Source organism: Tenebrio molitor, chromosome 7 (genome assembly GCF_963966145.1).
Source record: "Tenebrio molitor chromosome 7, icTenMoli1.1, whole genome shotgun sequence".
NCBI classification, from domain to species: Eukaryota; Metazoa; Arthropoda; class Insecta; order Coleoptera; family Tenebrionidae; genus Tenebrio; species Tenebrio molitor.
The window spans coordinates 4,679,847-4,702,562 of record NC_091052.1 but is presented as its reverse complement, the minus strand read 5'-3'; the positions used below and the strand labels follow the sequence as shown (position 1 = coordinate 4,702,562).

The 22,716-nt window shown below is 37.2% G+C and overlaps 4 protein-coding genes and 2 long non-coding RNA genes across 10 annotated transcripts; 3 read left to right on the top strand and 3 right to left on the bottom strand.

The window, feature by feature from the left end:
- Nucleotides 1-42: 42 nt before the first annotated feature.
- LOC138134333 (uncharacterized) lies at nucleotides 43-3,171 on the bottom strand. Its single transcript, XR_011160711.1, has 2 exons — nucleotides 2,400-3,171; nucleotides 43-2,347 (listed from the first exon to the last, which is right to left on the bottom strand). It is a non-coding gene; the product is annotated as an uncharacterized lncRNA (long non-coding RNA).
- Nucleotides 3,172-3,572: 401 nt separating this feature from the next.
- Ask1 (apoptotic signal-regulating kinase 1) lies at nucleotides 3,573-11,438 on the top strand. Of its 4 annotated transcripts, none has more exons than XM_069052512.1 (13): nucleotides 3,577-3,947; nucleotides 4,018-4,232; nucleotides 4,280-4,474; nucleotides 4,857-4,996; nucleotides 5,048-5,384; nucleotides 5,443-5,593; nucleotides 5,695-6,164; nucleotides 7,253-8,312; nucleotides 8,627-8,759; nucleotides 9,114-9,176; nucleotides 9,518-9,923; nucleotides 10,204-10,482; nucleotides 10,538-11,438. In XM_069052512.1, the coding sequence occupies exons 1-13, from the start codon at nucleotides 3,905-3,907 to the stop codon at nucleotides 10,874-10,876; spliced, it is 3,831 nt and encodes a 1,276-aa protein (XP_068908613.1). In that variant the 5' UTR covers nucleotides 3,577-3,904; the 3' UTR covers nucleotides 10,877-11,438. The 4 variants fall into 4 exon arrangements, with proteins under 4 accessions (XP_068908615.1, XP_068908613.1, XP_068908614.1 ...); XM_069052513.1 differs by having other exon boundaries at nucleotides 3,578-3,947; nucleotides 4,018-4,229; XM_069052514.1 differs by lacking the exon at nucleotides 9,114-9,176 and having other exon boundaries at nucleotides 3,573-3,947.
- On the bottom strand, nucleotides 11,434-20,967 carry LOC138134330 (muscle-specific protein 20-like). The gene is made up of 3 exons (XM_069052519.1): nucleotides 20,810-20,967; nucleotides 14,340-14,551; nucleotides 11,434-11,846 (listed from the first exon to the last, which is right to left on the bottom strand). The coding sequence occupies exons 1-3, from the start codon at nucleotides 20,837-20,839 to the stop codon at nucleotides 11,534-11,536; spliced, it is 555 nt and encodes a 184-aa protein (XP_068908620.1). The 5' UTR covers nucleotides 20,840-20,967; the 3' UTR covers nucleotides 11,434-11,533.
- Nucleotides 15,015-16,474, top strand: LOC138134329 (myophilin). Of its 2 annotated transcripts, none has more exons than XM_069052517.1 (3): nucleotides 15,015-15,053; nucleotides 15,585-15,872; nucleotides 15,925-16,474. In XM_069052517.1, exons 1-3 carry the CDS (start codon nucleotides 15,030-15,032, stop codon nucleotides 16,138-16,140), a joined length of 528 nt encoding a protein of 175 aa, XP_068908618.1. In that variant the 5' UTR covers nucleotides 15,015-15,029; the 3' UTR covers nucleotides 16,141-16,474. The 2 variants fall into 2 exon arrangements, with proteins under 2 accessions (XP_068908618.1, XP_068908619.1); XM_069052518.1 differs by lacking the exon at nucleotides 15,015-15,053 and adding an exon at nucleotides 15,060-15,195.
- On the bottom strand, nucleotides 16,175-17,852 carry LOC138134332 (uncharacterized). The gene is made up of 2 exons (XR_011160710.1): nucleotides 17,163-17,852; nucleotides 16,175-17,103 (listed from the first exon to the last, which is right to left on the bottom strand). It is a non-coding gene; the product is annotated as an uncharacterized lncRNA (long non-coding RNA).
- On the top strand, nucleotides 17,930-20,704 carry LOC138134328 (protein takeout-like). Its single transcript, XM_069052516.1, has 5 exons — nucleotides 17,930-18,096; nucleotides 18,201-18,349; nucleotides 19,651-19,879; nucleotides 20,091-20,240; nucleotides 20,293-20,704. The coding sequence occupies exons 1-5, from the start codon at nucleotides 18,033-18,035 to the stop codon at nucleotides 20,451-20,453; spliced, it is 753 nt and encodes a 250-aa protein (XP_068908617.1). The 5' UTR covers nucleotides 17,930-18,032; the 3' UTR covers nucleotides 20,454-20,704.
- Nucleotides 20,968-22,716: the final 1,749 nt, after the last annotated feature.

Below are 22,716 nucleotides of genomic sequence, written 5' to 3'. Positions count from 1 at the left end.
GCCATAACTGACTGGCTACATTTGCAAAGTGACTAAAGGAACCCAATTCTACATTCTTTATTAACGAATCAAATCATAACAATTATTAAAAAATCACATTCAATTTAACTCTTGGTATTTTGGTGCTGGACTTTCAATCTGTGAGTAGTCGACGGTGGGCGAGTAAAATTTATATTGCTTAGCCCTATACTCTTCGTTGGGAAGTTCACCTTTTCTGCGATTCCACTGGACATCAGGATTCTGAACGGCTATACGAACAGCGTAAGCAATTGCTCCAAAAGTCCCAGTACCAGCCACTAAATACAAAGGAATCAGAGGCACATGCCTCTTGAGACGTTTCAACAAAGGTCGCGACATTTTTACTCTTGCGTGATTGAAAACTTCACTTGACAGCAGTTTCCTTGATTAAGTTTGAAAATTCGCGTTTGATAAAAAATTATTAATAAAACATTTTTATTGTGATGGTTGATAATTCATCATTTAATTGTGAGCAAATCTTCGTGTGTAACTGCATTGTCGTTTTCTAGGTAATGGTAATGATGTCCAAGAAACAGAAGCGATTATGATGAACATGAGCCATCATTAACTTGTGTTAATTGATGGACTCGAGGTTGATTTGCTTGCACAGATTGACGACTTACACGAGCATTGAGCTACCATCTTAAATTCCTTCAAATTCCATAAACATTATTAATCGGAAACCTCAATACCTTCTTGTTTGTCCTTTTAAGATAAACACCGTTGCGTTGCAAACGCAAGATTATTTTTTATATGGTACTGACACGAGTGAAGGACTGAAGAAGTAATGAAAAGACTTAGTACAAAATAGGAAAAAAATTTATCGTGCACTTATCTGATTTAATCCGACACTGCATCTAATTCAACTTTACATTTTTGATTTTATTGTGTTTGTGTAGTGCCATAAACGTAACTAATTAGCAGATTAACATGATAAATGATAACGCAAAAATTGTTAAATGTGCAGTGCAATCTCATTTCACACCTCAATTATTTATTCAAATATTGAATAACGTTTAGCATTTGTTAGTTACATGGTTCGTAAAAATATTTGTGATAAAGATTATGAAACAACGTTCGTGTGGTTTAAATGCAAAAACTGGAGATTTTAAAAAATTGTATGGTGTCCACTGCTGAAACTTACACTTGCTGTCACTTTTAATAAAAGAAATAATGGTTGCGTAACAATCTACATAGTTAATTAAAACTGAAGGCATATTTTTACTTCAAATAGATTTTTATCACATAATAACTTGGATATATTCGCGATTTCTACTACTTTCTTCAAATAGAGATGTTTCTGATTACGAGAGCATTTGTTTGAAAAGCCCTCGTTTCGTTTTTTAAATGTTTATCTATATTAGTCTTTGTCTCGTGTGTACACAGAAATACGCATTCTAACGTGGACTCGACAAAGCGGACGCTTTCATAAAAAATATTAAAATTAATTTTTTCGAATAGTTAAGTCATCAAGTTTGTCGTCGTTGACCGAAACCTTTATGGTATATTTCACAAAGAAGTCAATGCTTGACAGAATCATGCTGCAGTTGATAAAGAAGTCAATGTTGACATTACGAAATTTCTGTGGAGACGTTTTTTAATTAATCGATTAAAAGTGTGGTTTTATGCCTTTAGCATAAATTAACTTCATTCGAATATTTGCATAGAATTATTATTATCATAACCGCAGAATGACTAATTAAAATTCATAGTGCTTGCGTCCGTTACATTCGCGTATTCGAATTGAATCGTAGAAACACACTTTAATAAAAATTGAAATGGTACTTCCGTCTCCGGCCTTAATCGTTTTCAATCATTTTTCAATTAATTGTCTCACGCTTTGACTATTATTTTCGTCACAACCTCCCACACTTTCACTTCGGACGGCGATTTTCACGGTTTATGAAATGTGTTAAGATCACGTCGCATGCTCAAATAAATGCATCGAACAGGAATAACACATTTTGGTAAAGTTTCGTATTCGGATCTGTTGAGTAACAATTAATTTGTCAATAAAGTTAATTATGGTTATAATTACTGTTCTGTCCCAATAATTTTCCCTGTACATTCTGACATAAACCTCCTACTTTATTTTTTACTTATGTAACATCACATTACGGCTCTTATTTTTTGTCGGATTTATTCGTAGGTATTTCCTGATGAGATTAATTATTAAAACTTGGATCCTCCTACCAACAACAAAAAAGTCCGGCGCGCTTCCAACGAAGTGGGTATCAATACCAAGTATGTAGGCAATTAAAATTAACCCAATATGCAAAATTTTTTCGCCGTGTCTAACCTTGCCTTCTCTAAAATTCTTGGCCGTCACCTGTTACAAAAAATACGAAATAATTGAATTAATTATAAAACAATATAAGTACCTACGAGTTTTAGCACACTTTTGGAACGCTCATATGGGAAACCTTGTAATGCATACTTCTGGTTGCGGCAAGTTCGAGGCCATTCACAATTCACAAGAAGTGAAGGAAGCACACGTAAGGACGATCATTATTCCATCCTGATATAACAGCGTCACCATCACAGTAACGTAACATTGATCCGAATATAATTAGATGCTGGAAGTGACCTACATTAGTAGCTAGCGCGGATTCAATGTACATATCTCCATTCCCATTTGTGCAATTATCTTATGAAAGTCATTAAGCCGATTGTTTCGGGGTTTATTACAGTTAAGTAAGATGACTGTCCTAAGTACGTTTGATCTATTAGCAGACTTAGCGGAAGTAGATTTTTTTCGCTACGACATTGACTCATAATTCGTGCTTATTATCCAGGTCATGTTCGTCGACTTGAAAAGTTCTACGAAACCCTTAATTCTCCACTTAATATTGCAAATTCTTACCAAGATACGAACTATACGCTCCCAGCTAGGAGAGCAATGATAGAGCATTAAAATTGCCAATGTGGTATTATTAGCTGCTAGTTATTACCTTTTCAAGCAATTTCTTAAAGGGAAACAAACACGCGATATGAAAAACGTGAAATAATCTAGATTTGTATTAAAATTAGCTATTAACTTTTGTTGCTCTTTTTGCAAATGTATCCCACATAGTTCTATTATGCCATATTCTTGGTTTATTTATGGTCATTAAAATAATGACCGATTCTGCAATATACAGGCTCGTTTTATACGGTCTGTAACCACCAAATGTTGTTACAGACAAGAGACAAGAACTTTTCACTTTACTTGATAATTTTTCAGTGCAAAACCAATGATTTCAAGTAACACCACAAAATAAATTATACTTCTCTTATTTTTACATCATTCTCTATTTTTACAATATGATAAGTTGTACGTTTAATAACAGCATCACGATCAATACAAAAAAAAAATCTAAATGATGAATTAATTTTTAAATCAGTTTTTAAGTAGATTATGTGACCAGATATACACTGTTGCGTTGTGGGTTGAGTAAGTTGTAAGTTTCACTGCTATGAGATAAAAAATCAATGAATTCGTTTATTTATCGCATAAAAAGGTGCCTCTCCAATTACACGATTGTAATTTTTTATATTATCGGCAATAATCTTTAATCTTTATTCATCTGCGTTATCACATAAACAAAATTTCTTGGAATTTGCTCTGGAATGTTTGCATAATATACAGAGGCGTACTTACAACACTTTCAAGGTCGCAATAACACTATTTTTGACAGATGTCATATATAATATTTGTGTAGCGTTCAATTATGCAAGCAATTTAAGTTTATTGTTATTTATGATGGTGAAATGATTGTGAATGTAACGTGAGATATAACAATAAAGTGCTTCAACAGTGATTACGATGTGAATTTGACGTACGCGAGAGGAGTCCATACTGCATCCAGGGTATTGTTTATTTGGAAAGTGTACGGTGGTTTGAAACATGCCTGTTCCTCCGATTCCGACAGTCATCGAGCCTGACGCAGGTACGTGTTTGAATCATTACAAAAACAGAGTCTATGTCATCAGCAAATAAACATTTTTTTGGTCTCATAGAATGTCGAAGTGTCACAGACAGTGTAGGCTCCCATTCGGATATATCAGGACACACGCTCCAAGCCGCGAACGGGATGATGACGAGGCCTCACATGGACGTTGTTTGTGTCATAGATATATGCCAATCAGGCAATTTAGCCCACAGGAAAAAGGCTTTAGATGAGGTGAACCAAGCTTGTGTCCAGGTGGGAGCCACTCTCAACCACATTCAGGTAGTGTGCACATGACCCACTCAAAAAAATTCTATTTCCCGTTTTTATAGTTTGAAAAGCTTGATTTTGGAGAAACCAATGTTGTGAGCAGCTTTTACAATGCAGATATGGTCATTGTCGACTTCTCCTTGCCCGTGCAAAAAAGCACATTGTCATACCATCTAGGAGTGAGGGAGAGTTTCAACATGAAACACAACATTTTAATTTATAATGACACAGATGCGGAAGTAACTGAGCGACTAAAAGTAAGATTATGTGATGGGAAAAAAATTGAAACCATTTTTTTTGGCGTCCGTTATTAAATGCACAGGTTTTTTAATTCATTCCCGTTCATAAAATATGTGATTTATGAATCGATCCAGAAGCGTTAAAAAAGTGCCATAACGGTTCATTTTTTCACGCATTTGCGTTAAAAAAAGTGCCGTAGCGTGTCATCTTTCATTCATAAATTATGATACAGATGTCATATTAAATTTAAACTTACGGGCGCCAAAAAAAATGTATGCAACTCGTTAGTAAAGCATCTTTTTTTACTCGGCGGATTTGCACACTCGCTTCGCTCGTGTGGCAAAAAAAAAAGTATTACTTTACTCACTTACTACATCAATAACTATTTTCTGATCGCAGTGTTCCACCCAGTATCCATGTATTTCATATATCTTGGCAGAGGATGGCGCTTGTGTGACTACTGGTAGGTCAAATGAAGGAGGTGAGTTATTAAATCAAAGGCTCAAACGCTCATTGCAAGAAGTAGAGATACAAAGCAAGTAAGTGATTTGATTTTTTTGCGCCTTTTTTTTGACAAACGGTCTTGTTAGGGCCCACATGAAAGAAAAATTTCTGTCAGACTTGAAAAAATTAACGGAGCAGAAAAGCGGGGAGGAGCTTAAGCAAGTTCTGCACAACATCAGAAAGCGTTTAGACGATCCCAACGTTCTTTCTGGCGAGGTTGTGTTAAATATGTTATTTTGTTTTCGCGACATTCAGGATTACGATGCTATGGTTCATCTTGTTGACGATTTAAGAGCGCTGCCAACCACCAGGAAATTTATAAATTCCTACATTTGTTATCTTTACGCATTTGCCTTAAACAGAAGAAAACAGGAAGGAGATAGAGAGAAAGCTTTAAAAGTTTGCATTGAAGCATTAAAAAAGGTGATCCTCTTGACCCGTTTATTCTACGCTATTAAAACGATTGTTTTCTTATTTTTAGAGAGAAAACCATTTTCCCGACATGATCTGCTTGTGCGGTCGCATTTACAAAGATAAATTCACAGAATCCGATCACAAAGATCAGATTAGCTTAGATCAAGCTATTTTTTGGTACAGAAAAGGTTTTGAAGTGCAACCCAATGAGTACGCAGGTAAGTTGACGGACATTTTTTCGTCAATTATTTAGCTTTATCTCTGATTATTTTGATAACAATGAAAATTTATCTTTGATCGATGAGATAATCGCTTCCAGGAATAAACTTGGCGACACTGTTGGTAATTGGTGGCGCTGACATCACCAACAATGAAGAACTTCAGCGTATCGGAATGGTCCTGAATAACCTGATAGGAAAAAAAGGCAGTTTAGCTTCTCTCCAGGACTACTGGGATGTGGCCACATTTTTTGAAATATCTGTCCTTTTCCAACATTACTCAAATGCAGTGCAAGCTGCTGAGTGCATGTTCAAACTGAAACCGCCAGATTGGTACTTAAATTCGACAGTTGGTAACATACAACTGATCGACAGGTTCCGCAAAAAAAGAGACGAGGAGGGATCTCCAGAGGAGAAGATTTTCCATTTTTGGATGGAATTTTTCTTGGAAGCGACCAAACCTCCCGCGAAGGATAGTTTCCGTTTTCCGGCTCTGATTCTGGAACCCAGCAAAGAGTTCATGCCAAGCTACGTTTGTGTTAATTTGGGGGCAGAGCCCCAAACGTTACAGGTATGTCACGCCGAAAATATTTTCAAACATATTTTATTATCATCAAATACAATACAATGCTTACCAAAAAGTTCGCACCATGCGGGAAGTTGTTTTATTCATTGATTTAGCATAAATGGTGCAACGGCAATCATCGCTATCGGTCTAAAAACTGAAATTATGGCTGACAAAACAAATCACGTGACTTCCGGTGTCAAATTTAACATTTCTTTTAGTTTCGGAGATGGTTTTTGTGTTGAATGTATTAAAAAAGCACGACCTGCTGTATCACAACCGGCCTGTTCATTTCATTGAAAATGCATTATGAAAATGTTTCCACCGATGAGAGCGTCACAAAACGGGCGCTTCACTAAAAATAATAATCAACACGCAATATAATAAAGAACAATAACAACACTAAACACAAAAACAACGAACAATAAGAAAAACATTCACGAATTTAATTTCAAAGCAGTAAAAGACAAGGAGTTTTTTGACTTCAAATTCAAAATGTCATTTGAACAAGAAAAGTTCCCGGTGACAAAAACTTAAGATGAATAATTTCCCCAAAAAACGCCCGATTACTAGCGCTCTGCGGGGATCACTCAAACTACACTTTTGAACAGGCCGGTTATACAGCCCTTTCACAATGGCGTTAACGTTACGTCGATGTTAAAACGTTAATGTTAACGTTAGATCTAATTACATGTATTTCAGTACTTTTTATAAATTATTTCCGTTGGCTAATGTTAGAACGTAACGTTAAGAATCCAGAACATTTCTAGAACTAACGTTAACGCTAACAATATCATGCAACATTAATTTTCATCATAACGTCATTGTGAACGGTCCACAATGAAATACATGTAATTTTGAATTTCTAGATCCAACGTTAACATTAACGTTTTAACATTGACGTAACGTTAACGCCATTGTGTAATTAATACAGCAACGTCGAAAAAAGTTACAGGGAAAAAAATTCGATTTAAAATAAATCACTTATTTTAACAAAAATATTAAAATTTCGAAAGTGAATTTCAAATTGACCGGACAGTTGAAAAATCCAAGGGCGCCATGTATGTACGTAATATAGTAGGGGTTGTTTCCAGGTAACAAATCTTTGTGTTAAAAGTCTGAAGAACAACTGCACCCAAATCCACGATTGGGAATTCACTGCCAACAATATCCGAAGTATTAGTTTTTACAAGCGCGACGAGCGTTGCCTGTTCCTTTATGTACATCACAACTCTGACGACTTCCAAATATTTTTCCCCTCCGAAAGTTGCCGCCAGTGCTTCTACCAACTGATACTAGAACTGACTGACCACCAAGAAGGCATTTTTGAATCAGAACCACCACGTGATATAAGATACGAATACGAACGAGATGAACAGAGTAAACGTATAGTGTTAGGAAAAGGTACCTACGGAGTGGTCTACGCCGCTCGTGATTTGAATACGCAAGTGAGAATCGCCGTTAAAGAAGTGCCTGAGAAAAATTTAGGTGCGGTTCAACCGTTGCACGAAGAAATCCGACTCCACTCCCAGCTGAGACACAGGAACATCGTCCAGTATTTAGGGTCGATGTCTGAAGACAATTACTTCAAAATATTTATGGAACAAGTACCCGGAGGTTCACTGAGTGCCTTACTGCGTCTCAAATGGGGTCCCATGAAGTCCAACGAGCACACCATGGCATATTACACACGACAAATTCTTGAAGGACTGAAGTATCTCCACGATCAAAAAATCGTCCATCGCGACATCAAAGGTGACAACGTTCTGGTCAATACGTACAGCGGGGTAGTTAAAATTTCCGATTTCGGAACATCAAAGAGACTGGCCGGGTTGTGTCCCAGCACCGAGACTTTCGCAGGGACGCTCCAATACATGGCCCCGGAAGTTATAGACAAGGGACAAAGAGGATACGGGGCCCCGGCCGACATTTGGTCTTTGGGGTGCACCGTTGTCGAGATGGCCACCGGAAAGCCGCCCTTCATTGAGCTGGGTTCACCTCAAGCTGCCGTCTTTAAAGTGGGCTACTACAAAGTACACCCGCAAGTTCCCGACGAATTATCCGATAGAGCCCGTCATTTCATCCTGCGCTGCTTCGAACCCGATCCAGACAAAAGAGCTTCCGCGGCACAATTACTCGAAGACCCATTTATAGGTAAACATTTTTGTGCTCGCGTAACTTTCCAACATGTCGTAGTAGGTCAGCGCTAAGTTTGACGTAAACGTCACGTGCTACATCAAGTGTCAATTCTTATTTTTTGAGGTTATGTTAATTTTTGAAATACGAATCTTGACACAATTCGATATGATTTTTGGTAATGTTTTCGGTAAATTTCCATCGAGTTTTAGTACGACTTATCATTATTTAACTCGTCCCGGTAAATCATTGTCATTTTTTGACGGATGTGATTTAAAGCGTTTTCAAAATACGTAAGTTGAGTACCTACTACATAGACGTGTGGTTTTTAGGATCCGAAAGGAAGAAAAGCATGCGGTTAAATACCGACTTTAACCGCAGCGTTTCGGTGCCGGTTGATAAAGTGATTCCGCGACTTCCTGGTTGTAGCGCCCCCAATCAGACGCCGACCACGCCGGAATCTGAGTGAGTATTGATAAGTAAATGTTCGTATGCATGCATCCTAATCATAGTTACAGGATGTCGACAAAAACCAAGATAAAAACTTAACCTTTGTTTAATAAAAAGTGGCGTTTTGTTTTGTATGTGTGTGACTTGTGTGAACCATGATAGTCTCGAATTTTCTCATCATCAACACTGATGATTGGTGTTTTAAATACTCATGGTAATGTTTTTTTTTTGTTATTATTGGCGCTGAATCTTGAATTCGTTATTTAAGTAATTATTGTGAGGTTAAGTCTTAATTTTTCTATTAACACGACTGTTAACAGTGTAAATGTTGCTTTGTCGCTTGTGGTGGTAATTGTAATTGACTTGCAGCTCCCAAAGCAGAGGCTCCCTACTACCGCCCATACAAATGCCTACATCACTTACATTCAACAGGTAATCCTGTTATTATACAACCTCAGTAGATTTCTTCGAAGTAGACAGGACTGACAATGTGCACACTTGTTTTTGTAATTTATTTTAACCATATTCTGGCACATAAAATCATGACTTATTCATATTTCGTTTATTAACACACGTTTCTCACTTTTTGTATTCTTCCGTTTTATTTACCTTTTGTCACCACTTTTTAACTCATATACGAAACTACATATTCTTTTTTTAACTATTATGCAAACTTCACAATTTTCTTATTGTATACTTTCGAGGTTTAGATTTAAAATTTACATTTAACTCGTGCATTTGTCCGGATTTTGATAATTGTGGTCATCTTATAGCTTAGCATCAACACCTTCCCTCGAGATCGAGTCATGCCAGGACGGAACGGAAAGAAGAAATTCCTCCGGGACACTTTTATCACCGGAAGTCGACGCCACCACGGAAACAGACGGTTTTTATTTACTGAAAAAAGACTCTCAAAGACGCACAACACTTGCCAAAGTGCTCGCCCAAGACGGGGTCAAAGTCTGTGACGTATGGATGAGCAAAATCAGGGACAAATACATGGGAGAGACCGTTCTTACGCTAAAACATCTTGCCAAACTGCTTGACGCTTTGAAAGATTATTTGACGGAGCCTTCGTTGACCGTCGTCGAGACTGCCGTGAGACAACTTAAAGAAGAACTCGACTTTGACGTAACCGCAATAAATCAACTGCAATTTGCGATTTATTTGTACCAGGAAAGTATCAAGATAGTTTAGGTGTAAGTTGTACACAATGAGTAGCATTTAAGGGTACACAGAAGGGTACATAATACTGAATGAAGCCGTTCAAGTTATGGCCGTTTTCCATGTTGCAAATACAAATAGGCGATAAAAAAATGTGTTTTTGAAATGCAATATTTGTTTACATTTTGTTATCAATGTTTGTAATGGCGCCATCGCGAGATAAATCTATAATGCGTGGACAGTTAATACGTTTCAAACGTGTTCGAAGATCGAAAGTGATTTTTTCCAACAGGAATCGGTCAACGAGGTTCTCCGTTTGCACCCAATCAAACCCCACTGGATGTTCGCCCTCGACAACTTGGTACGGTCGGGAGTCCAGGCCGCCATTACCGTCTTGTCGCCAGAATTAGGAGAAAACCTGGCAAATCACAGTTCACCCAGTACCGTCAATTCAGCAAAATCAACCAAAAGTTCCGAAGGTTTTGACCTGCGAGATCAAGTCGTCCAGTTTCGCTCGGAAAATGCCAGGTTGTTGCAAGAATTGATGGACTCTCTGAAACAGTATCAAATTCTCGTACGTCTCTCGACAACCGGGGTTGCGCGAAGTAATAATTTTTTTTTGTCCGAAGGTGAAGCAGCTCATCGAAAGTATTCACAGCCAGTCGGACGTGATCAAAGAGATTTGTTCGCGCCCGCGCGAAGTTCAACTGAAAGACGAGTTTGATGAGGATCCCAGACTGTCGAGTTGGTTGCAAGGACTCGGGGTGAACGAATACGGAAGGAAGAAGATTCTAGCGGAAGGATATACGCTCGACGAGGTGCTGTACAACATCGCGAGGGAGGATTTGCAAAGGATCGGGCTCAGAGGGGCCGTCGAGTTTCGGATTTGGAGAGCAATAGAACAACACAGGCAAAGTTCCACCGTGTACATATGCAACGGGTTGTCAGACGAAACCAGTACTGTTTAAGTGCTTTACGTTTCCTTAATATTACCTTTCAGACTGTGATTTTTTTGTTTTGATGATTTTTTTTAGAATCTTGTTTTATTTCAAGTGCAATGATATTTATTGTTTCAACTGAATATTTATTTAGTTACGATACTATATGTATATTTTTTGTTTTGTTCACTATTTAGTACAAATTCGAGAAAAACACGCGATTTTATTTATACGTTTTAAATTTCAAATTTGTTTTAATTTCGTCTTCCTAAAATTGGTTGCTGTTGGTTGCAAGATTAACTTGATTCTTTTATATTAAAAGTTTAATCCATGTATTTACTTAGTAAAGTTTTCGCTAAAAAATTAATACCTTTAAAGCTAACTACATGTTTTACTTAGTAACACTAATCTTGCAGCGAGATTAAAAGTTATGAAGTGCCTTCATACTAATGCATCACATTTGTAGTTCAACTTTTAGTATTACTGGTATTTTATTTTTGAAATGATGTTTCATTTTTGTTTTAATTTTAGGTTTAAATCTATACAAAAACCACCACAATAATCTGACTAATAAAGAAATTTAAAAATATTATTTACATTGTTTTATTACGATTACATAGTCTTGAAAACAGTTTAAATTAGGACATGTGACAAGGTACACAGATAGCGACAGCGGAGATATAAAAATTATTTTCCTAAGATGATCTTCCTCGAAGCACCGAAGCTCTGGCCGGCTTGCGTCGCCCCCTTGTTCGTACCGGCTTGCAAGCCGATGATAGCCTCTCCAGCTCTCAACTGTTGCTCGGAAAACTCGCGTTTGTTCTCCTCGGAAGGTCTAGGACCCAGCCAGGGGCCCCTCCACTCGGGGTGTTTGTACGCGGTGCGTCCGATGGCAAAAATCGTGATGGTCACGGCGGCGATGTTCTTCTGGTCCCACAAGTCCGTGCTCTGGAAGAGGTCCACGTCTGGCACCCCGTATTTCACGCACGCCTTCTGGAACCTGAAAGCACGCAACCAGTTATACAGCTAAAGAGCGTCATCGTCGGTGTGCGGCCAGCGGATCTCCTCGCTCTTCTACAACCCTAACACTAGATTTACTGATTGCACTAGTTGATGATACTGATTCCTTTGTTGTGTTAATTAGTTATCCGCTTTTCATTAAAATGTGGTGCGTATCGGACCAAGTTTCGTAACGAGTTTGATTCGGTCGGATCAGAAAATCGGAAGGTGCCGGTGCCGGCCACTTCTTCGCGTTCCTGCTGCTCTGTCACCACAATTTCATACTGGATGATTTATGTAGAGCAAGTAAAATTTAATCGCGTAATCCGGCCAATTCGATCAAATTAGCCGGTAACCAATAGGTCCAAACTTCCTTATCGCCGAACGGGCCATTTTCTTAAAACACTGCCGAATAAATAAATGTGCTCCCGTTTAAAGTGGGACGGACAATTTAAGCACCAAGGACAATACCTGTGCTTCCTCGTGGTGACAGGAAAACAGAAGCTGCACCAGGTGGCGGTTCGTTTGTTTTTCCAGACAGAAAACGTTATTTTTCAAGCAAATGCGAATTTAAAAATAACACGTTGCTTTTTGGCATAAAGAAAGAGAAGAAATAACAAGAAAAAATCAATTTATTTAATTCCCGAATTCTTGAATTTCGGAAAGACTAAATTCAGTTCTTTCTTTTCTTTTGTTTGGGGTATAAACACAAACGTAAAAATATTATGAAACTGCTAAACCGCATTAAAAACCCAAAATTCTTTAAAACATTTTGATTATATTTTTAACTTGACACAATCGATCAGAATAAGAAAAAATCTCGATCAAATTTAATTGTCCAAAACAGCCGCGATGTTTTCGCACTTGGCCACTTCTTTTGCTCTATACTCTCTTGTTAGCAAACAAGTTAAAATTTACTTCGTCCGTAGGTAAAATTGTCGACGTTTTTTTTTAAGGTACACATTTTCATTGAAATAAAATTTTTATTTCATTCGGTAACTATACATTGAAAGTCACTATTTGCGACCCCTTTCAACAGCTAATTTCCTGGTGAGTAGTTGTTAAACTTGACGGCATAACGTTAACTTGTCTGTTTCATAAACGTCAGTTAAATTTAAACTAACGATAAGTTTGCGGTTGGAACACGGTGAGGTCGTTTCCGTTACCACTGACACATCCCTAAATTTATGCTGCCTTGTTACAGAGAACGTTAAAATTTAATTCCTCTGTGGACTTGATCCTTTCTTGGCTTTCTTCCTATTTCTATTTGAATAGTTGGACAAAAAATGTTCCAAACGTCTCAACCAAATGGATGCCTTGATGCCAGGCTTAACAAACCTTTTTATTCGCAATCATTATTATAATATGCCTATTTTTAATCTGCATGCGGTGGAAACTACGTCATTGCTCTCTCTATTGCTGCCTCAAAAGAGTTCTCCTCTTGGTTTGGTTGGAAAGTGACCACCACTTGTGCATCTCTTGGTCGAAAAGTGACATTTCTGTCAATTCTCGATAATGTCAAAGTTAAATGTTGGTTCAAGAGGTTAATTTTGATTACTTTGAGATTCTAAATGAATATGTTGTTGTTGGACGAATAGAGAAACACATATTCAAATTTCCAACCCGATAACAGCATTATTTTGTTCAGTTTGGCAAACATAACCTCAAATTCAAAAACCATTGAATGATTCCTACTTGAAAATTTCTTTCGCAATAAAAAACCCATACATAATTTAATAAAATAAACAGTGATGATTGCGAATAAAATAGTATACTAATAATTGCAATTAGAATTAAATCTGGTTCGAACCAAAGCATCTGAAAGTGCTGCTATCGAGACCAACAGGATTTACAAAATTTAATGCAATTCCCCCAACTTCGGCAATTCTTACAGTTTCTCAGCGACGTGGAGAATATTTCTTTCAATCACCAGAATCCGTAGGCAGGTGCGGATGTTGCTCAATCACCGAAACAGAAACCAATTTATTTTTAGTATGAATGGTGTTTCGCCATTAGAGATAAAAAACGTTATTAATGAAATTTTTATTGTAAACAGAGAAAAACAAAAAAAGTCAATTTAGCTTAAGTGGTTTGCAAAGAAAAACGTTGCCAACCCCTCGTCAAATCTAAATTTAACTATAGTTCGACTATTTTATTGTTCCAAGTCGGCGAAGCTCATCCTCGCAGTTGATGCAAACCGAAATCGAAAGTTATTCTTAGGAAAACGGTCCGAACCAAAATAGCCCACGCATCAACTCTTCCAGACTTCTTAGCCCGAAATTTATTCCTCTTTTTATTTACTAACAATGCGGTGCGAATGAATGGAGTGAGGTCAGGTGGAACATATAAATTTAAAAAAATTCATTGAGTCCGGCGATCTGTTGTGGCTTTTAAGCCAAGTCTGTAGTAACACCGTGTGATTAAGTTCTTTCATAAAACTGTTCCAATCAAGACCGGTGCAACACCATCTCCAACTCGATCGCTCTCGACTTACTGGCTGAGATTGTCCATCATCTTGTAGTCTCCACCGGAAGTGTTGATCTTTCCGACGATGCCGGGTGCCAAGCGGTTCATGAGCCTGCAGAGGATTATTCCGTCGCGGAGGGCGATTTCGTAGGGCAATCCGGGTGGAAATCTTTCGCCGATCACGGCCTCGATCCAAGCCTGAGCTTCTTTTTCCTGTTCAGGGTCCCTCTTACCGGCAACCTGCAACAACCATTACAAAAATGTACAATTTCCATGACACTGTTAGTACCGTTCTGGTTTGTTAGCATCTGGTCTGAAAGTGTGTCGAAACTTGATAATTATTGGGTGCAAAAGTATTTTTAGCCCCAGCGACCAATTTTATTGACCACATTTTCAATTCAATTTCGAAGCTTTACGACTCGCACAAATGCGACTCGTTTGCAAGATTAGTCGGTGATCTGGGAAAATAAAAAATTGTGACAACTTGCCAACTTCATAAATTCTTGATGCAAGTGAATCTCGACCAGAAAATCACTTTTAAAAATACCGATTTTCATTATACCCACGCTAGAAAAATAATTACTCGAACGGTTTAAACGCGTCGGTGGTGTTATTTTTAAGCCATTACGACATGGTACTTTTTCCATTCATCGAATCAAGAGAGCTACTGTCAAAATTCCTGTCTGACATAACAATCACTTTTTGGAAACAAACTACAATGGACTACGAAATGTGTAAAAAGGTAAAAATGAATGATCGGGAAAACAAGTGTGAGCGTGTGAGCGACGCCCCCGCTTGGGCCTCCCATAAAGACCATCAGCTGGCACCAGACGCTTCAGTCAGTATCGTCGCGACGCTCAAATCAAACGCTCCCCACAATGTCTGTAAGTTATCTTTCCCACCTCTTTAATTTAAACTAACTTCTCAACATCAAAAACGATTCGATCTGTTGATAGAACTGCAGATCTTTACGATTCGACGATTGCCGCCTTTTTTAACCTTTTTCAAATCGAATTTATGATTTATACGATTCGAACCATCTATAAATACGCACCTGTAACGTGCATAAATAGCCGATGCACAGGTGCCAGTCTTGGCAAAGACTGACCCATTCGATCAAAAGCCCAAAACAAAATTTTCCAAAAACTTGCATCCATCTGGAATCCTTCTGAATAATTACACAAGTCGTTAAAAATAGCCCGTTCGATGTGCGGTATTTTTGGAACGTTTGGTACCACTAAATTATCGATTTTAAAATTAACACGCCTTCTAGAAACGCAACAAGGAACTGGAATCCGAGGTCTTCAACTGGATCTTCCAGGTGCTGGGAGAGCCCGCACCGAAAGGGGAATTCGAGGATGTCCTGCGGGATGGAGTGGTTCTTTGCAACCTCATGAACAAGTTGACCCCCGGATGCATAAAGAAGATCCAAACGAAAGGTACCAACTTCCAGTTGATGGAAAATATCCAACGCTTTCAAGCGGCAGCGAAGAATTACGGAGTACCTCAAGAGGAAATTTTCCAAACGGCTGATCTTTTCGAGAGGAGGAATATCCCACAAGTATTGAAGGACAAATCTGATGGGACGATTGTCACTGACGGTGTTTTTCCAGGTGGTTTTGTCTCTCTTCGCCCTCGGACGGATCACCCAAAAACACCCTGAATTCACGGGACCATCGCTTGGACCAAAAATGGCCGACAAGAATGAAAGGACGTTCACGGATGCTCAGCTGAGGGCGCACGAGGGTGAACTTAACCTGCAAATGGGCTACAACAAAGGGGCCTCCCAATCTGGACACGGTGGTTTCGGCAACACACGTCACATGTAAAATCATTAATCATTTTGTATCTCCTCTTCGAAGCTTTTTATTTTATTATTTTTTCTACAAGTCGATTATAGAATAGGCTAAGTAGGGTTAACGAGTTTTGTAAGGTTTTGTAACATTTTTGCTTGTTCTTAATTTTTTGAATTTGTCACTATTGACATTGCACACTACCAAAATATAGGTATTTTTAGAACCAAACAGCTGTATACTAAAATAGTTCGCTTACCGACTACTCGACTAATGCAGAAAATACATCAAGCGGGGAAAATATATAATTCAACAACATTTATTTATGTCTGACTAACTTATCTGTTACATAAATACACTGTTACTTCGTTTCGTGTTTCAATTTATTTATCGCTTTTGTCTCGGCGTTTATTATTTTATTCACCTGTGCAACTGCATCTCCTGATGACGCAAGAGTCAAGAGTAAACGTTACGGAATTTCATCCGCAGCTTTCACCGTTGACTTTCAGTCAGTAAAAATACTTGAACTTGAACTTTTTCAGCGTCGCATCAAAAACTTCTAATTTGAATCACAAAACAGATAAAAATGTAAAAGAACATCAACTCTTGAAGACTGTAAATTTTATAATCGTCTTTAATTACCGCAATTTATCGACTACCACCACCCGGAAAACAACTTTGAAATGAGGAAAACAGGACACTATCTTTGCAGAGATACTTGCGACATGGAATATGTTGAAACATTGTTAATTTCACTTACCATCAGCAAAAAATTTCTCTGTTATTTATCTGATGACCCTCTGCATCGTTTCGTTTGTTTGATTTTGTTATTAAGAATTACGAGATGCCATACTTATTCATCATTCTCAACAAAACCGGAGAAAGCAGGTCGGTGTAATTTTTTTTTTAAACGTAACATATTACGTAATTATTAATGAACAACGAAAATGAAACTACAATCACACCGGAAACTTCCTGTGTTGGTTTTGTGACCGAAAACTGTAAACATAAATAGTTATTTAATTTGGTCAAGATCTGTTCGTAAAAAGTGTTCTTACTTCGACACATAAGAAAACTAGAAAATTTCACTTTCATTAATAGAATTTTTGATTGGGTAACAAACTAGGAACTGACATCGCCTAAAACACGCACGATTTATAACATTATAAGTTCAAAATACAGGCTGTCCCAGAACTGGCGTACATCCCGTTAACCACGTGCTCCGCTCTTTCTGCTGAGAAAGATTTCACTAGAATTTTTTTGTTTAACCTTATAGTTTTTATACTACAGCAATTTTAAGTTAGCCAATCACAACAGAAAGATTACAGATAAATCTACCGTGAGCTGTTGTTTCCTAGGAAACGCATGGATTGAATTCATATTTGTCTACGATGATTGGTTAAATTAAAATCGTTGTAACTTAAAAACAAAATGGATTTAAACAATTTTTCTTGCAGAATCCATTTCAGAATAAATATTTACATTTGCAGTTAACGGGATGTATGCCAGTTCTAGGACACTCTGTAAATAATTCAGACAGTTAAGTCTTTCCCACGAAATGAGGCTTAGTTTAATGTTACATTTCATAATTGTCAATTAGCGAGTATTTAATAAAGTTCAATTATGATGACTCCATCACATTTGCCTTTTAATTTACGTTAATTTAACCACGAGTGGCTTTTATTAAATAGCGGTTTTGTTACAAAGTGAACGCAACAAAATTTACTGAATTGAAATCACTGATGACATATCAGATACCTTAAAATTAAAAATGAAAACTTTGTTCTACATGAATGCCACATACTTAAATAGCAGTAACCGTGTTAGTTGGGCCAGTTATGTAACAAAAGACTCATGAAGCAGAAACTCACAAGTGAAAGTTTATCTGGATCTGAATAGACTCGAGACGAAGCTGAAGTCCAGTAAACATGTTGCGAACTACCTTGCTGGTGTATCTTTCTCTGCACCTGGTGCACGGTGTTATCGAACAACGTGAGTAATTAATATGAAGAGATTTATTAAATTTTAATGGTTCTGGTTGGAGGGTTTTTGGCTCATTTATTATTAATTTTTTCAATAATTTCAAATTTCTTTAGCCGACTATGTTAAGACTTGCTTCAAGAAAGATCCAGAATTTATTAATTGCTCCACTCACTCGGTCCAGTCTTTATTCGATGCGATCCCCAAAGGAGAGCCCGCCTTTGGGCTGGAGCCTTTGGATCCCCTGAAGGTTCCAAAAATCAAGGTATGCAAACCACAACAATTTTCAATTCACAATTTATAAGTTGAAAAATATTTTCTTTGTACAGTTGGTTGCAATTAATATTTTCCTAATGTAAATTTGGTTTTGTCCATTTGTCAATTAATTGTCTACTTGACAAATAATTTTTAAAAATGTCATTGAATTTTGACCATAATTCTCTCGTAAGAAGGTTTCACACTATGAAAAGATTGTAAAAATGTGTCAATTTTATTCTGACAGTTCCCGTTTTTTTTGCAACCACCTGTATGTCCAAAAAATCACTATTTATCACAGGACAATTAACTGTAATTAATTAAAGAAAATTGACAAGGACGTGTCCACATTGACTGGCTCTTCCTCGCGTAGTTCCTTTAACCCCCTCAGCACCCTCAAAGAAAATTAAATTCACTTCAAATTTTATGATTTATATCATTCTGTTATTGCATTTTTATGGCTTTTTATTTATGTTCTCGCAGGAAATAGATTGCCAATCTATTTTTAATTAAAAAATGTGTTTGTGTTGGAATGATTTATATTTTTTGGCACAAATTCAAGAAAAATTTAAACATTGTTATACGGGCCCCAAATCATAAACAAAGGCATTATTTCGCCTCTCGCAATTTTAGTTTAACACCAGTATAAATATTATATTATTTTACTGAAGCAGCGAAAGTTAAATCATTTAATCACCATTATTATCGCTCGTTGTAAAAAATTGCCGTTATAAATTTTCTGGTTTAAAACTCCATGACTTTCAAAGCTGTCAAGATTAGGTCACTGTCAAGTGTGGTTGTTACTTTGTTTTGTCATCTGTTAAACGTGATTTGTTTAATTTACGTGGTAATAAATTATTTGTTGTTCAAACAAATCTGCCAAGAATATTTTCACAACTGTATTTTTTATTTTAATCGTTTTAGATTAAGATTTGATTTTTGAGATAATTCTTAGAATCAAGACTGAGCGAATCCAGAACTTTCGAATGTTGAATTTTTGCAAAAATCGAGTCAGAGCGGTTCATTATGAAAGAATTATACAACTAAAAGGTTACCATGGCGTTATGTGGCCAAAAAGAATTGTTGAACAAATGGTAATTGACAATCGTAGCCGACCTTGCTGCATTAGCAGATTCTGCACCGGGAAAGTGCTAAAGATGAGCCAATCTCGCGAAAAATTTGCGGAACAGCAACGAGTTCTGCTCGATTCGAAAGTTGCGTCTATAAATGACACAATCTGTCCGTATGAAAATTGCGTAACTGCGAGGATGTAGCAGTGCAGGAATCGTCGTTATTTTGTATTTTTTGAAGATCCTGCAAGGTGGCGGAGGGCCGGTGACGGTGAACGCATCTTTGACCAACGTCACCGTCGTGGGCTTTGGCAAGATGCAAGTGCTTTACAACAGCGTGGATCCTGTTACATACGATTTCCTCACCAAGCTGAGACTCGAGAGGTTGCGCATAGATGGCCTGTATGAGCTTTTGGGACGGATCTTGGTCATACCGCTTCGGGGGAAAGGAAGCTGTTGGTTCGATGCCAGTGAGTATTTCGGGGATAATAATTTTGGAAATATTACAGGAATAACAAACGTTTTTATTATTTCGGGTAAATATTTATTTGGGCGGTGAACAAAAGCTACAGTCGAGCTGCCAATACTGGTAGTAAATCGGACACGGTAGATACAATCTGCGAATTTACAGATCGCAGAAATGATTTTTTAATGTATTTGTCTTTGAATCAATTTTTTCAGAAAATATCGATATCGTGGCGAAGAGCGACGTCACTCTGGTAAAAAGGGATGGTTTCCATTTCTACAACGTGACCGCCATCCACGTGAAATTCGGCATCGGCGGATTGAAATTGCACATGGGCAACTTGTTCGACGGAATTAAAGCTTTAGGTAAATTTGGACAACCATTAGACCCATTAACGACTAATGAAAAACGTTTTAGAGGATTCGACTAATGCGTACCTCAATGCCAACTGGAGACCAGTTGCTGAGTCTTTGAATCCGATTCTTTCGAAAACCATAGAAGACATAATGCTCGACATTTTGAAAAAAATGTTCGATAACATCCCTGCAGATTACTTCATAGGGGATATAGAGGATTAAAGAGCCTCATTTGTGATTAGTTAGCGAGTAAATTTAGAAAATTCGACACACTTTCCTACGCTGCTGAAATATTTCCAGCAAACATAAACAAATTTAAACTTAGAACGTTGATGAGTCACAGCTTGCAGAACATTACTTATATTTCGTAGGTTTAAGTGAATTTCACCCCATTTCATATTTTCGTACTCAGTATTATTTATTAGTTACCACGAACATGTCTCGTTTTGTAATAAAAGCTTTAAACACAACAACTTGTGGTGTTCTTCCTGTCAGGTTTGCCAACACTCCCCCAAAATACAAAAAAAAAATGTGATTTGAAAGAAAAATTGATTTCAACGAAAAATTGATGGACTAACCTGCCACAAAGGTCTGGATGGTCCGGGCATTTTTCTGTAAACTGATCACTATTATTATCACCTTAACACTGTGAAGATCAGAGGTTTGCAGGTTAACTACGTATATTTTGGACCGGCTCGTTCTTATAGTGTTCCATTTACAGTGGCGTCGCGGAAAGTACGCCCACACTGCCCAATCAAAACAAAACTTAGATCTATTAGTCATCATATTCATACGTCTGTGACGTTTTTGTTACGGTTCTGCCACATCTATTTCATTTAAATCGTCATTCCTTCTGGATGCACTATCAAAACGAACGTGTGAAATTTTCTCATTGATCTGAAGCCAACATACGCCCTAGACATTAATCCAACGCGATGCTACTATACAGGAGTCCCGAAACAAATTGTTTTTGTCTACATCTGCAACAATTACAAATTTGAAACCACTTCAGAACATAAAAATGAAAAATGACTCTGCAATCTGTACGGATTAAATTGACTTGAATGTTTTTTTTTAAGTAGGTAAATATAAATAATAATAAATTTTAAATTGAGGTCGCACAAACTGAAAATCAAAACTGTGCAACAATCTCAAATGGGTCGCTTGTCTGGGGCTACTTAGTATTTTTAGCAGGACGACAAAGTGTTTTTCTATCACTTTAAAACTAAAATAACTGTTTGTTTATTTTTCAGTTCTCTTTTTCAGAGTTTGAGAAAAAAGAAATTGAATTGAGATAAATGAATTCTGTAAGCAGAAATTTCTAAAATCTTGTCTAAATCACCATACGGTGGACACCTCGAACAGTCAACTGTCCCTTCTACGCACATGTTTTTTTCCTAGTTTTCCTATTTCCTAGTTTTCCTATTCTTTACATTTTACATATGTATGAACTGTAATCTTGTTTACAAAAATTTTACCTTTTTACTGTAGACAAATTTGCTTTCGTGTATGTTCTGCAAACAATTATTGGAAACTCTTAAAAAGGAATATGACCTTACTCGTACCTCGTACTATTTGGGTGATAATAACAATTTTAAATAAATAGGGTGTTATGGAAGTCCACGTAATAAATTTAACCACCAATAGGACTCGTTAAAATAAAAAAGAATCAATTCTTCAAAACAGCGTTAAAATTAAATACACATAATTTGAACTCTAAAATTTATATCCGCTCATTTGTTTACACATCCATTGATAACGAAACACGAAAAAAAATTACTCGATTAAAATACTCCAATTAAAAACAGTAAACACTATGTATTAGTACTGGAGCAAAACTTCAAAAACTATCAAGTTTTTATCGCATAATAGTATATTATGTTATGAGGAGCAAAAATGAAGTTTTATGTGCTGCGGTTGGTAGATTGGCTGTCGAACGCAGTGAGACAGACAAACCAGCCAAAGCACATAAAACCATTTTTGCTCCGAATAACATATACTATTTTTTCTTCAAACCTTCATAACAAATGAAATTATTTAAGACATGTTAAGAAACCAGGTAGGAATTTCAAATGATTTAGCTAGTTTACTTTACTGCCACTCATCAGCGGAGATAATAACTTCACGGACGCCCTCAGCGGAAATAATAACTTTATCTGCCGCTCTCAGCGGAGATAATAACTTCACGGACGCCCTCAGCGGAGATAATAACTCTATCTGCCGCTCTCAGCGGAGATAATAACTTTAGCTGCCGCTCGTCAGCTCGTTAGATGCCATGACAATGAAGTGACACTTTAGCATTATCAATGCAGCAGGATAATGTCATAATTTACGGACGTTTGAAGAAAAAAACATTTTCACTCTCTCTTTCGATTCAATTGATAATAATTATCCCATGAGCAAAGTGTCAAATTAGGGGTTAAAAAAATATGTAAAAAATGTACAGTGAGGAGCACGGAATTTCGCACACCAATTTGTATGTCAT

Coding starts and splice junctions, on each gene's coding strand:
- LOC138134328 (XM_069052516.1), top strand. CDS start 18,033: ATGTTGCGAACTACCTTGCTGGTGTATCTTTCTCTGCACCTGGTGCAC. Junction 18,097..18,200: donor GCACGGTGTTATCGAACAAC/GTGAGTAATTAA, acceptor AAATTTCTTTAG/CCGACTATGTTAAGACTTGC. Junction 19,880..20,090: donor AAGCTGTTGGTTCGATGCCA/GTGAGTATTTCG, acceptor CAATTTTTTCAG/AAAATATCGATATCGTGGCG.
- LOC138134329 (XM_069052517.1), top strand. CDS start 15,030: ATGGACTACGAAATGTGTAAAAAG. Junction 15,054..15,584: donor ACTACGAAATGTGTAAAAAG/GTAAAAATGAAT, acceptor CACGCCTTCTAG/AAACGCAACAAGGAACTGGA. Junction 15,873..15,924: donor AGAGGAGGAATATCCCACAA/GTATTGAAGGAC, acceptor GTGTTTTTCCAG/GTGGTTTTGTCTCTCTTCGC.
- Ask1 (XM_069052512.1), top strand. CDS start 3,905: ATGCCTGTTCCTCCGATTCCGACAGTCATCGAGCCTGACGCAG. Junction 3,948..4,017: donor AGTCATCGAGCCTGACGCAG/GTACGTGTTTGA, acceptor TTGGTCTCATAG/AATGTCGAAGTGTCACAGAC. Junction 9,924..10,203: donor CGATTTATTTGTACCAGGAA/AGTATCAAGATA, acceptor TTCCAACAGGAA/TCGGTCAACGAGGTTCTCCG.
- LOC138134330 (XM_069052519.1), bottom strand. CDS start 20,839: ATGCCCGGACCATCCAGACCTTTGTGGCAG. Junction 14,552..20,809: donor CATCCAGACCTTTGTGGCAG/GTTAGTCCATCA, acceptor TGGTTGTTGCAG/GTTGCCGGTAAGAGGGACCC. Junction 11,847..14,339: donor ATGATGGACAATCTCAGCCA/GTAAGTCGAGAG, acceptor GCGTGCTTTCAG/GTTCCAGAAGGCGTGCGTGA.